The sequence below is a fragment of the Salmo salar genome, chromosome 05 (genome assembly GCF_965601325.2).
Source record: "Salmo salar chromosome 05, fSalSal1, whole genome shotgun sequence".
Taxonomy (NCBI): Eukaryota; Metazoa; Chordata; class Actinopteri; order Salmoniformes; family Salmonidae; genus Salmo; species Salmo salar.
In genome coordinates this window covers 58,116,850-58,132,800 of record NC_138295.1, presented here as the reverse complement: position 1 = coordinate 58,132,800, position 15,951 = coordinate 58,116,850, and the positions used below count along the sequence as shown (strand labels likewise).

General features: G+C 42.9%; 2 protein-coding genes across 2 annotated transcripts; one reads left to right on the top strand and one right to left on the bottom strand.

Moving 5' to 3' along the window:
* Positions 1 to 3,502: 3,502 nt before the first annotated feature.
* ankmy2a (ankyrin repeat and MYND domain containing 2a) lies at positions 3,503 to 10,296 on the bottom strand. Its single transcript, XM_014200613.3, has 10 exons — positions 10,070 to 10,296; positions 9,540 to 9,604; positions 9,025 to 9,163; positions 8,799 to 8,897; positions 6,521 to 6,681; positions 5,965 to 6,179; positions 5,493 to 5,628; positions 4,937 to 5,065; positions 4,622 to 4,751; positions 3,503 to 4,375 (listed from the first exon to the last, which is right to left on the bottom strand). Exons 1-10 carry the CDS (start codon positions 10,134 to 10,136, stop codon positions 4,221 to 4,223), a joined length of 1,296 nt encoding a protein of 431 aa, XP_014056088.1. The 5' UTR covers positions 10,137 to 10,296; the 3' UTR covers positions 3,503 to 4,220.
* A 971-nt stretch (positions 10,297 to 11,267) lies between these two features.
* tspan13a (tetraspanin 13a) lies at positions 11,268 to 14,485 on the top strand. Its single transcript, XM_014200621.3, has 6 exons — positions 11,268 to 11,522; positions 12,204 to 12,371; positions 12,801 to 12,881; positions 13,147 to 13,260; positions 13,375 to 13,488; positions 14,263 to 14,485. Exons 1-6 carry the CDS (start codon positions 11,460 to 11,462, stop codon positions 14,335 to 14,337), a joined length of 615 nt encoding a protein of 204 aa, XP_014056096.1. The 5' UTR covers positions 11,268 to 11,459; the 3' UTR covers positions 14,338 to 14,485.
* The last annotated feature ends 1,466 nt before the right edge of the window (positions 14,486 to 15,951 follow it).

Genomic DNA, 15,951 nt, shown 5'->3' with positions numbered 1-15,951 from the left:
AGGGGTTTCCTGGTTACAGGTAGGCCTACTGTATTAGGGCGGTTGGTCAGGTTTGGTTTGTCCTTCATAGGCTGATAGACATGGAGGTGTGTCTGAATTAATGTACTTCATTTATCTTACCTAAAAGATTGCTCAAATATTTTGAAAATGTGATGATATTTAGAATTGTACTGCAAATTCCTACAGGACATTGATGATGCTCTCCAGAAGTATGGAATCAGGAGAGACACTGATGTCTGTCAACTTTACCTTGCCAAATAGTAGTCTTATCATAACTTCTAACTATGGAATCTAGAACTTGAGAATGTCAAATGAGGCCCTACTCATTGCAAGGCTGTGGATCCAGGCACTTGTCATCTCCCATCTGGATTACTGCAACTCGCTGTTGGCTGGGCTCCCTGCCTGTGCCATTAAACCCCTACAACTCATCCAGAACGCCGCAGCCCGTCTGGTGTTCAACCTTCCCAAGTTCTCTCACGTCACCCCGCTCCTCCGCTCTCTCCACTGGCTTCCAGTTGAAGCTCGCATCCGCTACAAGACCGTGGTGCTTGCCTACGGAGCCGTGAGGGGAACGGCACCTCCGTACCTTCAGGCTCTGATCAGTCCCTACACCCAAACGAGGGCACTGCGCTCATCCACCTCTGGCCTGCTGGCCCCCCTACCTCTGAGGAAGCACAGTTCCCGCTCAGCCCAGTCAAAACTGTTCGCTGCTCTGGCACCCCAATGGTGGAACAAGCTCCCTCACGACGCCAGGACAGCGGAGTCAATCACCACCTTCCGGAGACACCTGAAACCCCACCTCTTTAAGGAATACCTGGGATAGGATAAAGTAATCCTTCTAATCCCCCCCCCCCCCCCCCCCCCTAAAAAGTTTTAGATGCACTATTGTAAAGTGGTTGTTCCACTGGATATCATAAGGTGAATGCACCAATTTGTAAGTCGCTCTGGATAAGAGCGTCTGCTAAATGACTTAAATGTAAAATGTTAAAATGGATGTGATGTGACCTGTAAATTATAATTTGTTGGAAAATATCAATCATGTCTGTATATGCCAGTATTATGTTACATAAAATGCTTTTTTGCAAATTAACTAAATCATATTATAGAGGACTCATCAATATTCCAGACTTGTCAAGATTCTCCATGCTGTGATACTTATGGCTGAATTACAGCAATATACTGTAACCAACATCACAAACAGATAATGATACTGTAGACAGTTATATTAAATGGGGGAATGCGTGACACTCAAACACTAGGCATATCATGTCAGAATAGCCAAGAAAGGCAAAATAATTTCCCCATATCCACTCCATAATGCTCTGTAAATTTTTCAAATGAACGAACTCTTCTACCATTCCCTCAACTGTTGCATGACAGATCTTTAGCTCCAAAACAATAAAATATCTATTTCACATAAATATTACAATCTTTGTTTTCCTAAGCATATGCTATAACATTGCATTCATTGCATGTTCTCTGTGTGAGTTTGTCTTGTTGTGGATCTGTGTTTTGCATCCCCAAGTGCAGACATGCCTATCCTGTCTTTATAGCCTGTTCTCAGATCTGTTTGTGCTCTTGCGAAGTCCATTGCTGTCATTGTCAAGCCAAGTTCGGCATGACAATTTCACATGGAGTTGTTAAGAGAGCAGAAACAGGCTGGCACTCAGGCTACTGTCTTTAAAGTATGTTGTCCATTCCTTGGCGCCCTGGGACACCTAACCTGTCATTGGGTTCTTCTTCTGCACAAACACCAGATGAAGAGGTTGGAGGACTGCGTGGTTGAGCTGAGGAACTTGCAGCATCTCCTCACTGTCAGTGAGTGAATAGGGATTCCACTGATACTGTACAGTCCAACGCCCTCACATTTGACATGGTTATGTGAGGAAGAAACAGATCGGACCAGTGGAGGTTGGAAGTATAAGAAGACGGGCTAATTTTAATGGTTAGAATGGAACAAATGGAACGGGGTCAAACGTGGTTTCCATATGTTTGATACCATTCCATTCCAGCCATTACAATGAGCCCATCCTCCTTTATCTCCCCCCACCAGCCTCCTTTGGATTTGATACAGTATTGTAGATGAAAGATTGTTTGACAATTGCTTTTGCAGCCTTTTTCCTGAATCGCTACTCACAACAGACCGGATATCATCAATATGTGGTCCATAACTTGCCGTCAGTGCAGTTATTGGATAGAAGAGGTATGTCAACAAATATTGAAATCATATTCCAAAAATTGGAAAATAAGCAACTTACTAGTGAAACTGTTACAATACATTGCTGTGTCAAGACTGGGATCCTTGTTGAACCTTAAGTGATGCCCGTTTGACAGAGGTGAAGCAGGAGAGGAACAATTCATTACAGCCGTTTAGTATAGAACGCCATTTTGTCCCCCAGTCACTGGCATTTGGCAGGTGGGCAGAGACTTCTGCCAGTAGAGACTGGCATCTATGGGGAGGGATGACACCTTGCTCAAGGTAAAACATAGTACTGTACAAAAGGAGACGAGCATTCGCCTTATATTGCAATTCACCAGCTTTTTGAACATATTGACTTAAATATTGAGATAATATGCAGTCAATTTGATCATTTTCATCTGACTTGCAGGTCCCTATGGCTTGAGACAACATTTGAAGTAAGTCACAAATAAGGGATATGGATGACTATCTCATGATACAAATTCTACAATGTTACAATTGAATGTATGACTCCTAAAGTATTGAATGTTTTCAATGTATATATATATATATGCTTCTCTGTGATGCTTATCTCTGCCCAGGAGCCCATTGGATGAGATAGCAGATCCCAGTGTGCGCAGGGCCATGCAGAGATCCATCATGCAGTTCTTCACTGTGGACTGGACAGCCATTTCCACCACCAAACAGAGAAAGCTAGGGGAATGGAACCGGCCAGGGGCCAACATCCTCACTGTCATGTTCAGCTAACTGCACAAGCAACACGAGGGGTGAATCTCAATTGTATTTAACAGATTCTTCATGTCCTCTCCTCCAATGCATTTTGAGAAGCCAAGGAGAGAATATCCCAGGGGAGGAACCTCAGATCTTCTGCTCCACTATGCTTTGAGAAGGAGGAGGATGTGAGGAAATACAATTGAGATTCTCACCTGAAGGTCATACCAGTGTGGTGTCATGCTGTATGAACCTGTAGAGGGAGCTCTAGCTGAATTAAACCAGTCAATAGAATCAGTTTCCTCATTACTACCACACACACGACACCCCAGTTCAATGTTACACAGTACAGGATGAACTTGAGGAAGAACTCTGGGAGTCTGAATCCTCACTGGTCTACGTTAAGCACCTTTCCCATGTGAGTGGAGTCTTAGCCTGATCCCAGATCTGTTTGTGCTATCATGTCAACGCAGTGTCATACGAAACAGTGTTTGGCATGTCAAGGAGTGGCAAGAGATTGGCATGATGACTGATACCAACAGACTGATACCCAGGCGAGTCTACTCTGTCATACGATCAAAAGCACATAGAGACAGTACTGTGGTGTTTATTCTGTTGTATTACAATCAGTCGTTTGACATCTTTGAAACATCAGTATTCAACAAAACAGCAACATTGTTAGAGGGATTTGCCAAGTTGCTTTTTCAGGAGGTTATAGTCACTTCAAAATAATGTTGTTCTTGGTCAATTCAAGCCACTTGACTGTATGTTTGGAAACAATGTCCTTTATCTATTAACTAGGGAAATGACTCGACGCAGAATTATTCGTTTTAAAAGGACATGAACAAATAGAATAGCAATTAAATCTACTACTACTTCTTTACATCACACTCCCTGAAGCACTTTCCATTATTCTTGAACAAAAACCGTCGACATAATTATATTCGTCTACATAGACATTTAACATTGAATATGAATGATACAAAAAAAAATGAAATGGAGAAATTAAAAAAAAGAAAAAAAAGCAAACACTCGTGACCCTAACCCTTCTTCCATTGTGTGCAATAATGTGTTGCTCTGATGGAAAACAATGTCAGATCATCAATAAATAAGGGATCCTTTCCCATGGGTTTAGGCCTTAAGCTTGTGTGAAGCTCCTGCGTACTTCATCCCCAGGTTAACTGTTGGGCCTTACATGGCAGGCCTCCCTTAGACCTTCTAGGACAACAGTGTAGACCTGGAGTAGGGGAGACAGCAGGGTGTATAGGCATTGTGCACCTGTGTTGGACGTCCCTTACAGGCCCCCCTTTCAGTTCTCTGTGGCTGGAGTGGTGGAGACAGGGCTGGGGGGAGGGGGGTCTGCTTGGTTGTCAGAGGGGGACGGAGAAGACGGAGAGTCCTCATTGGGTCCCACTGAGAGGTCCTGCATGGAGCCTGTCGCCGACTCTACCGCCTGGCTCTGCTCTGAGAAACACATCAGGAGCCCACTGTTAGCATGATGCCTTGTAACACCACACAATGGAAAGACTATTTAAGCTAACTACCACTTTTGAAGCTGAGGCGTCCTATTCAAAACCAAGAATCCTTTCGTAACCAATGTACAGTAGGTGTTTAATGTAATCCTTGGTCACTTAAAATTACAATGAGACATATACAAATGAAACAAGAGGTGACATGAAAATGTACAGCCCAAGAATATTTCTCCAATACCTTTCCTCTGTCGCTCCATCAGCTTGGCTGACTCGGCCTCGTGTTTTTCTCTCTGCTCCTGAAGCTGCTTGCAGACCTTCTTATGGGTGAACCAGTGCATTTTCTGGCAGGCTGGGGCACAGTAAATCACCTATAGGAACACAAAAACGTTGCACGTGTTGGTGGACGAATAGAGGCCCATGCATCGGATGCAAGGATACATAATGACAGATTGACCATTGCTATTGCAGGTCTATGAATGACGACAGTGGATATATGAATATAGCGTTTGATTGTATTGATATGAGTTACCATAGAAAAGCGCATTGTGCCTACCATTTTACAGATGGAGCATCTCTTCTCTGCTCCCTTCTCCCCACAGGTGGTACAGAACTCCGCGTCCATGAAGCCCACCTGTCCTGTTATAGCCTGGGTCAAAACTGAGATGGCTGTAGGATCGTTACCCTGACCAGGACAGAAAGGGGAAATGGGAGAGAAAATTCTAAATATACACTAGATATACAGTACAAACAATTGAAAATGACACTAAGGGTCAAAGATTAAGCCTAGTCATGAACTAAAAAAAGCTATTTTAAAATGGGAAATCCTCATTGAGCATGCTTTTTAGTCCATGACTAAGCTTAATCATTGTCCGGGAAACCGGGTATAACAGTATAAAAGCTTAAAAAGGTTATTAAGCCCACAACAGGAAACTATTACGAGTGGAGCTTCACTCAAACTGACGTTGCAAAATGAGTCATTACTAAATACACCGACAGACATCACACGAGAGAGAGAGAGAGAGAGAGCATGACTGTAAAAGCCCTTTGTGACAACTACTGATGGAAAAGGGGCTTCATAAATCAATTTGATTGATGACTGATTGACTCACGATCTCCACGGGAGCGATACTTCGGACCAGCTGCTGCAGCAGTGTGGCGTCGCAGTAGGGGAACTTGCGGATGCACTCTCTGATGAACTTCTCCTGGAACAGTGGGAAGCCGTCACTGTCCCGGCCCTTCAACAAGCTGCATTGGGACAGAAATGACGTCTGGGGTTATATATATATATATATATAAATATAAGTATAATCGCAATACAGTATATATAACAATCAAAAAGATTTAGTGTGTCAGAGTGTTTCTACACATCATCAGTGCAGCCAGATATGCATTTCATACCAATTTCTTCCTCATCTTTCCGACTTTTTGCATTGACATCCTCTGTCCGTCCAGTTTAATAAAAAAATAAATAGTAATAATAGTGTCCGGGAAAATCGGCCCCATATGTATTTACATGTTCATATGTGTATACTCTATGCATGTCTGGGAAACCAGCCCATACAGTCCAAAACCCTCGCCCACCTCTTGATGAGTCCTTCCAGCTTGTCGTCGCGCTCCTTGAGGAAGGAGGCACACTTCTGCAGCACACAGCTAATGTAGTGCATCTTCATGGCCAGCACCTCGTTCATGTCCTGTTGCTTCACACACTTTTCACAGATCAGCTCCATCACCCGCCGGCACTTCTCCAGGGCCTCCGCCTCGGCCAGCACCGGGTTCTCCTTCACCAGAAGCACCATCTGGGAGAGACAGAGAGAGAAGGGGGGGGTGGTGTCTCATACACTATAAAGGGTGACATAACAGCTCCCTATGTAGGATGCATTGCCAACTGTCACATAACCTACTATTCCCCAAAAAGCTATGCTTTATAAAAGGTGACATAACGCACAGATAGGGTTATATTTGTGGTCTTTGTGTTTTGTCTTTTACAGTTCTCCCACAGAAAAGGTCTGCTTTCTTTTATTTGCCTGATATCCTTGCTGGTCTGAGTGGTCCGGTGTACACATTGCATCACTTAATATTTCACTCCAAAACCACTATTCCATAATGTGGCCCAGAGACAGCGGTGATGGTATTTCACCTTGACAGGGTTGAGGTTGGTGCTCATGATGATCTTGTGGAGGGGCCCTGCCAGTTTGGGGGGCAGCTTGGGCTCCTTCTCCAGCCCCTGGCGTTTGGTGTAATACTCCAGCTTGGCCCGCGAGAAGAAGTTGTTGATCACTGTCACACAGTCGTGCTGCCCTGGGGAGAGGAGATACACCTGGGTGAGAAACAAGTACCGAGGTCTCACTGTGACAGAGGTTGCATTCATAAGGCTCCAAACAGAATGTGCCCTAATGAACACGATCAGAATAAAAGGGGGGCAATGCCAATACGGAGTCTTTCTAGTTTATTCTACGTCAGACATCACACACACTTCCATCGGTGTCCGTATGTGGCAGGGTCTCCAGTCAATCACGGATTACAAAAAGAAAACCAGCCCCGTCGCGGACACCGACGTCTTGCTCCCAGACAAACTAAACAACTTCTTTGCTCGCTTTGAGGACAATATAGTGCCACCGACACGGCCCGCTACCAAAACCTTCGGGCTCTCCTTCACCGCAGCCAACGTGAGTAAAACATTTAAACGTGTTAACCCTCACAAGGCTGCCGGCCCAGACGGCATCCTCAGCCGCATCCTCAGAGCATACGCAGACCAGCTGGCTGGTGTGTTTACAGACATATTCAATCAATCCCTATCCCAGTCTGCTGTTCCCACATGCTTCAAGAGGGCCACCATTGTTCCTGTTCCCAAGAAAGCTAAGGTAACTAAGCTAAACGACTATTGCCCCGTAGCACTCACTTCCGTCATCATGAAGTGCTTTGAGATACTAGTCAAGGATAATATCACCTCCACCCTACCTGACACTCTAGACCCACTCCAATTTGCTTACTGCCCCAATAGGTCCACAGACAACGCAATCACACTGCCCTAACTCATCAGGACAAGAGGAATACCTATGTAAAAATGCTGTCCATCAATTACAGCTCAGCATTTAACACCACAGTACCCTCCAAACTTGTCATTAAGCTCGAGACCCTGGGTCTTGACCCCGCCCTGTGCAACTGGGTCCTGGACTTTCTGACGGGCTGCCCCCAGGTGGTGAGGGTAAGAACCAACATCTCCACCCCGCTGATCCTCAACACTGGGACCCCACAAGGGTGCGTTCTCAGCCCTCTCCTGTACTCCCTGTTCACCCATGACTGCGTAGCCATGCACGCCTCCAACTCAATCATCAAGTTTGCAGACGACACTACAGTGGTAGGCTTGATTACCAACAACGACGAGACGGCCTACAGGGAGGAGGTGAGTGAGAGCCCTCGGAGTGTTGTGTCAGGAAAATAACCTCACACTCAACGTCAACGTCAACAAAACAAAGGAGATGATCGTGGACTTCAGGAAACAGCAGAGGGAGCACCCCCCATCCACGGGACAATAGTGGAGAAGGTGGAAAGTTCTAAGTTCCTCGGCATACACATCACGAACAAACTGAAATGGTCCAGCCACACACACAGCGTGGTGAAGAAGGCGCAACAGCGCTTCTTCAACCTCAGGAGGGTGAAGAAATTTGACTTGTCACCAAAAACCCTTACAAACTTTTACAGATGCACAATCGAGAGCATCCTGTCGGGCTGTATCACCGCCTGGTACGACAACTGCTCCGCCCACAACCGTAAGGCTCTCCAGAGGGTAGTGAGGTCTGCACAATGCATCACTAGGGGCAAACTACCTTCCCTCCAGGGAACCTACACCACCCGATGTCACAGGAAGGCCAAAAAGATCATCAAGGACAACAACCACCCGAGCCACTGCCTGTTCACCCCGCTATCATCCAGAAAGCGAGGTCAGTACAGGTGCATCAAAGCTGGGACCGAGAGACTGAAAAACAACTTCTATCTCAAGGCCATCAGACTGTTAAACAGCCATCACTAACATTGAGTGGCTGCTGCCAACATACTGACTCAAATCTCTAGCCACTTTAATAACAAAAAATTGGATGTAATAAATGTATCACTAGTCACTTTAAACAATGCCACTTTATAATAATGTTTACCTACCCTACATTACTCATCTTGCCTATGCCGCACGGCCATCGCTCATCCATATATTTATATGTACATATTCATTCCTTTACACTTGTATGTATATGGAAGCTGTTGTGAAATTGTTAGATTACTTGTTAGATATTACTGCACGGTCGGAATTAGAAGCACAAGCATTTCGCTACACTCGCATTAACATCTGCTAACCATGTGTATGTGACCAATAAAATGTGATTCGGTTTTTTTATTATGTGTGAAATCCTTACTGTACATACCAACAAACGCAGCCATCTGAGATGCTGTTCGCCCGACGGAGTTGACCACATCAGTCTCCGCTCCTGCATCTAACATCATCCAGGTGATATCAGTCTTACCTATATGGCAAGGCGGGGAGAAAAGAGTTACTTCACACAGTCAAATCAATGAATTCACCATGGTGCACCCTGATCTACACAGGGATATCCTTTCTCAGCGATACAAACTGTGAGAAAATGTGCCTACCTGATAGCCCAGCGAACATCAGTGCCGTGTAGCCATGCTCGTGTTCATTACAGTTCACATCTGCCCCGTGTTGCAGTAGCAGCTTGCACATGTCCGCCTTGCCCTTGTATGCAGCGTGCATGAGGGGAGTCATCCCATTCTGAGGAGGAGAAACAGAACTGTCAGTAGTGTATGTTGTAGATATAGGCATCATTTAAGTAGTCTATTACATACAAATGATGCTGAATTAAATCTACACAGATATTTCCCATTGTACAACATTGTAGAATGCACAATACAGGACAATGAGATTACGGAAAATAGCCTTTGCTAAACTGTGGAGTGCCTGTACTACACTGCCTGCCTCTTGAGGAGCAGACATAGGCAATGTTATGAAACAAAAAGAGACATGCTGCCTGCCTGTCGTTTCCTTACTGTCCAGTTTGCTGACAAATTATGAAGAGCATAAATCAATAACTTAAAAACTAATGTTATAATAGAATATCGTTGAAAATCGAACCCATTTCTGCCTTTACCTCATCCAAACAGTTGACTCTGACATCCTTGCAGCCCAATAATCTTGAGGCTTCTTGAACATTTCCTGAGAAAAAGCATCAAAGGTCAATCATTACTTTTACATGCATGCTACCTTCAAGGGATTGTATTGCATTGAAAGCTATGAACACTGCCTCAAGCTAACCAAGGCTTGAAACAACCAACAGTTGTCTTGCCTAGAAAACTGTTTCAGCAATTTCATGAACTGGCTAGCTAGCTAGCTAACATAACGTCTAGTACAGTACTAACGTTAGCAGAGTTATAACTATCTGTAGTACTAGCTTGGCTAGCTAGCTACCGTAATTAGCAAGTTTCCTTCCAATGCAACTTGCTGGATTGAGCTATCAAGTTAGCCATATAGCCACCATCATTAGAAACATAATTTAACCCATTACATAACGTACTAGCTAAATGAAAAATGGGACAGCAATCTCAGATATATTATCTAGACAACAGTAGCAAGCGTACTGTCTAGCTGGCTAGCATTAGCATTAAAGTAAAGAGGCTTTACCTGCAGCAATAACTACGAATAATTCCCTCTCGGTAGAAGATAGATCTCCCTTCTTCGGAGATGACATATTGACTAGAATTGTGTGTAAAAAAAAATAAATCTGCGAATGAAATAAGACAAATATGGATAATTATGAGTGACACCAAATTATAGACTATCACGATGTTTGGTTTTCATTCTGAAGCTTGCGAGTCTTGCTAGCTGGCTGTTGGGGTTAAAACTGGTGTTCAGACTGTACCACGTCGTACAGTACAGGGGTGGGCATTGAAATTCATATTAACTCATTCAAATATTTCTCTTCCGTTGAAGACATTAACACAGAAAGTAAATAATAAGCATAGATATTATTGCAGTATACAAAATTGCAATACCTTAATTATTTAGCATAATACGAACTGCTTTCAAAACCCATTCTCCCCCCTTTTTCAACATTTGTTAGCAGTTCCACAGAAGTTTAGAACGTTAATTCTTGATATGTTGAAGTGTTTAGACTGTTCTTCAATATGTTTTAGTGGGGTATAATTCATTACATTTGTCCATAAGCACTAGCACACTTTCATAACTTGAATAATAAATATTAAGGTGTTTTATTGAAAAGCAATAATGTTGTTTATCAATGTCCAAATTAAAAGATAAAGGTTAGAGATACATTAGTGTCATAACCATAATATGCTCCAATTGTTTCAAAAGTATTTTTCCTAATCATTGTACCCCTGCAACCCCTGCAAAAAAAAATTTGCAGTTTTGAAACTGCAGTAAAAGTGGAGTAACTGCAGTCAACCGTGGTATTCTGAAGCAGTAATTGCAGAATAACTGCAGTGTACTGCACTCTAACTGCATCCTGCAGTCTATTTTTCGTTCGGGAATATGTGAAATAATTTACAGTGCTGTCTAGTTCTAGTTAACCTCCCTAGTGGCGCAGCGTTCTAAGGCACTCAGTGCTAGAGACGTCAATACAGACCCTGACTCGATTCCAGGCTGTATCACAACCGGCCACAATTGGCCCAGCGTCGTTAGGGTTTGACCCGGATAGACCGTCATTGTAAATAATAATTTGTTCTTAGCTGACTTGCCTAGTTAAATAAATGATAAATAAATAAACATACACAGTATCTGGGGATTAAAATAACACCTTGGTAATCACTTGGCTCAGCCGTCACACATTTTTTTTGCGATATTTGCATATGTGAAGTCATAATTTCAAGACGACCAATCAGTTAAGTTGAAAAGCTATTTCCCTCGACTGGGCACTCCTTGCAATCCTATCCACCTGTAAAACGCCACAGGCACTGTTTGTCAATTCTATGATAAGACTTAATTACTTTTCAACTCGGATACGTTTGAGTCTAAGAATTGCTTTGTTCGAGAGGATAAAAAACGAATATCGACAATGGTTTGCGGAGGATTTGTTTGCACGAAGAATTCCCTATGCGCTCTGAACATACTTTATGTTGTAAGTACCACGCACCGATGTTTCCATATGGGACCGTATTGTTTTTTTTTAATGATAGGCAATTAATGAAAGTGCAAAAGCCAACATGATTCTAGCCAAGAATGATATAGCCAGGGCAAGAAGGCTGTCGTGCAAATTAAGTCGTTGTGACACCTATCAAAATGAAAGTAGGCTACATTTCAAGCAGTTGCCCAAATGTCTTTCAGTTAATGCAACGTCTACAGTATTGGTTCCCAACCAGGGGTACTTGGCCTATCCACTGGGGGTACTTAAGAAGCCTCATGATACCATAAACCTACTGGTAAAATATACTTATGGGATTACTTCAGGGTTACACGGGGCAGAACAACATTTTGTTGGTGGTACAGTAACTGAAAAAGGTTGGGAACCACTTGTCTAAACCATATCTGTAAAGTGTGATACATTATCATACAATTCTTGCAATTAATATATAATCAAAATACTCAATGTGATACTTTTGTAAATGTCTTAACAAGTCTTGTATTATGTTTAGATGAAATAAATACATAGAATACATCTGTCTAAACAGACTAATTAGCCTGAATATGAGGTGGTGTTGACTTTGCCCACATCAAAGAAATCAGCATGAAGTGTCCTTTTGAGTGCTTTTCCGTTCCCATTGGATTTCTGTCATCACTTTGTATTGTGCTTGGTCTTCAGATGGTGAGCTTGCTGCTGATTGGAGTAGCTGCTTGGGGGAAATGGTTTGGCCTGGTCTCCAGTTTTCGGGTGGTGGCTGGAATCATTGGTGTGGGCATCTTCCTGTTATTTGTGGCCTTCGTGGGCCTCTGTGGTGCCCTGAAGCATCACCAGGTCCTGCTGTTCTTTGTATCCTTCAATCAGGAGTAGGGTGAAGTTGTCCCTAGACACTGAACTTGGGTCATGTTTTTTTTTGTGCATTTTTCCAACTAATGGTTAGGATTGGGGGAAGGGAAGCTGATCCTAGATCTGTTCACCTTTCATCACATCATGTGATATGATTGCGCAGGGTTGGTTTTGTGTAATTGTAATGTGTTTTATTCATGTCACATCATTACATAGTCAAGTGAATACAAACTACTACAACACAAGACATATTGAAACAAACACAGAGGATTGTTGTATACTAGAGGATCCTAGTCTCAATGTGTTTTTAACTGCTCTATCCAGACTACACTTAACTGCGATTTTCTCACTTTATGAACAATTCTCTTTCAAATACACAGCCTAGTGTTGCCTAGTTGGTTGTCACATGTGAGCTTCCTTAGTTGGCCTCAGTACATGATTATCCTTTTCCTGGTGTTCGTGGTGCAGCTGTCAGTGTCTGCCGCGTGTCTGGCTATCAATAAAGAGCAGCAGGTACGTGGCAATATATTATGTGTATGATGTGACTCATGACCACTTAATCTGTAGAACACCTTAAATAAATACTGGAAATCATTCATACTTTCCTCCTATGTCCTGTGTTAGCTATTTGACAAATGGCTAATGCACAACATAAATGGAAAGTGTGAATGATTTCCAGTTGATCTCAAAGAAGCACTCTGATTGATGACATGCTGATTGAATTCTGTGACCAGCGCCTCATCTCCCTGCACCGCTTCATCCATTTCCCCCACTGTAGAAAGAACTCCTAGAGGTGGGCTGGAACAAGTCCGAGGCCACTCAGAAGGATGTGGAGAGAACTCTAAACTGCTGTGGCTTCTTCCAGCTGAACTATAATGGCACCTGTGATGCGGTAAAGACGCTGGCTCGTTAACAGTCAAAACCAGCAACGTGTTTGTCAGAGTATTTTGAGTCTTGGACACATTACTTAAATTCTGTCCTGTCTACTTGCTTCCTCACACTACAGGACTGTTTCTCCAACCCATTATCCTGCAACCCTTGTGGTCCAATCATCCAAAGTCATGCTGAGGAGGTTTTACGCTTTGTGGGTGGGATTGGATGCTTCTTCAGCTTCACAGAGGTTAGCAACCTGCTGTAGCCTCGTAGCAATGCACTGGCAATGGGTGGAATGTGCTGTGTGACATAGTAAAAGGCTGTTGGATTCCTATGTAAATTGGAACTGAAAACGGAACACTTTATAGTAGGGACTTTTACTGTCTGCATTTTTATATTATGTCATCAACACACTACATTTTAGACTTGATTTTGACTTCAGGAATGAATTCAACAATTCCAAATGTATTGAGATCTACACTGAGTGTACAAAACATTAGGAACACCTGCTCTTTCCATGAGACTGACCAGGTAAAAGCTATGATGCCTTATTGATGTCACTTGTTAAATCCACTTCAGTCAGGGAGGAGCCAGGTTAAAGAAGGATATTCAAGTCTTGATACATGAGTTGTGTATGTGTGCCATTCAGAGGGAGAATGGGCAAGACAAGATTTCAACGGGGTATGGTAGCAGGTGCCAGGCTCTCCAGTTTGAGTGTGTCAAGAACTGCAACGCTGCTGGTGTTTTCATGCTCAACACTTTCCCATGGGTATCAAGAATGGTCCACCAGGACATCCAGTCAACTTGACACAATGTTGGGACACATTGGAGTCAACATGGTCCAGCATCCCTGTGGAACGTCACACCTTGTAAAGTCCATTCCCCAATGAATTGTGGCTTTTGAGGGAAGGTGTTGATACTAGGAAGGTGTTCTAATGTTTTGTACACGCAGTGTATATTGTGCTTTAGTATTAATTGAATCACATATTCAGCCATTTTTTTCCCCCCCATCTAATTTCAGATCCTGGGAGTGTGGCTAACACACAGATACAGAAATCAGAAGGATTCCCGTCCAAACTCTGGTGCATTTCTATAACTAGCCTGTTCATAAACTCAACTTTGCACTGTCATGCATTTCTATTTAGATTTTTGTATTTAGATCCTGTGTGACTTATCTTACGATTGATTATGTTTCCTATTTGGATATTTTCATTGCTGTGATAATATAGCTATGCATTAATATATCTAATACTATTGGCTGTTTTTTGACAAATTTCATGAAAAACAATTCCAATCAATTTGAATCTTGAGTGATGGACATTGAAATTGAGAGCAGTAACTTTAAGGTTTAATCTGACTGAGGTCACTGATCGGCGTCGTGAGCAAATGTCATACACCTTATGCAAACAGAGCACAGACATGGGGTAAAGGCAGAGAGCAATGTTTCCTGGTAAGCTGTCTGTGGATTCCCAGTTTCAAACCCGGCTTTCTTTGGGTACCTACACAGTGCTGTCTTTGTTGCAGTGTATGGGGGGGGTATTAGATGTCACACGGATGCCAACAGATTCAGCCTTTTTTTCAGATTCAGCCCTACTAAAGTTTAAATAGTCGATCACTTCACAGGACATGTACCAATCCAGACATGAAGCTTTTTTTGTCTTCATTTCTAAACAATTAGGCTATTGTCCTATTCATCTGAAAGCGTCAAGCACTACACAAACTGATTTGGTATCAGTTCATATTACAACCCATTTCTAAACATCTCGTGTAGGCTATTATCACTCAATGTCACAACCAAAAATACAATTCTCAAAATGAGATTCAGGAAGAAAGTTTACTGCAGTGATTTCTTCACTGGAACTGGTGTAGTGTGACTTCAATTCTTCCTCCAAATCACACTAGTTTAACTGTTCTCCAGCGAACATTAGGGTTTGCATAGAAACGGGCCTTTCCTAATTTGGCCAACCTCCCGCTGAGATCTACTTTAGATACAGAGCACAGTGAGTTGCAATGCAGTCTTATGACCAAGTAAAAATATGTAACTCAGTGCTGTGTTAGTCACGCCTAAGGCTTCATTCCTGCCTTCCAAACAGGATAGGAACCAGGACCCAACTGTGTATTCCCTTTCATTCTTCTATAGGCTGCCCAACCTGTTCATGAAGGCATCACCATACCCAAATCAATGTTAAAGCTAAACAAACTGGCTCTTTATATTTGTATGATCAATTTAGTACATGTGGAACAAATGTGAGCTGTTCTGTGATGGTAATGTGTTGGTAGTGTATAGTGCCACTAGCTGTCCGTGGTAACATGTTTCACCATGCAAATGACCGTTGGTCACCAACCTATCGATCTTCAAGGCATTCATAGTCGATCATTAAACATTTCTGTAGAAAAGCCAACTATAAAAGCTGTGATAAAGGCTTGTGTTCCTTTTGTTGTTGTTTTGTGTTGCGCTGTTGGCGGTATGTGCACTTTTTTCAGAAGCCCTGCGTATCAGGAGGCAAAGTGTTCCCATTTCGAACCATTTCATTTGTCTGAAAAGAGAAACTCCACATGACCGGGAGATCTGGGTCCAGCTCTCCGATTGGGCTGGCCAATCGGATAGCTCAAATCACGGCGTTTTATAACGCTTCCACGACAGTTTAATACTTGCCGACGTACGATTTAATAACGTTTAAAACCATGACTACAGAGACTGTCAAAGAAT

What these genes read in the sequence shown, in the direction of transcription:
- ankmy2a (XM_014200613.3), bottom strand. Translation starts at nt 10,136, where the DNA reads ATGTCATCTCCGAAGAAGGGAGATCTATCTTCTACCGAGAGGGAATTA. An exon ending in GAGTCAACTGTTTGGATGAG is followed by an intron (nt 9,164 to 9,539) that starts GTAAAGGCAGAA and finishes TCTCCTCCTCAG; the next exon opens with AATGGGATGACTCCCCTCAT. An exon ending in CTGGAAGGACTCATCAAGAG is followed by an intron (nt 5,629 to 5,964) that starts GTGGGCGAGGGT and finishes GTCCCAATGCAG; the next exon opens with CTTGTTGAAGGGCCGGGACA.
- tspan13a (XM_014200621.3), top strand. Translation starts at nt 11,460, where the DNA reads ATGGTTTGCGGAGGATTTGTTTGCACGAAGAATTCCCTATGCGCTCTG. An exon ending in CTCTGAACATACTTTATGTT is followed by an intron (nt 11,523 to 12,203) that starts GTAAGTACCACG and finishes CTTGGTCTTCAG; the next exon opens with ATGGTGAGCTTGCTGCTGAT. An exon ending in GCTTCTTCAGCTTCACAGAG is followed by an intron (nt 13,489 to 14,262) that starts GTTAGCAACCTG and finishes ATCTAATTTCAG; the next exon opens with ATCCTGGGAGTGTGGCTAAC.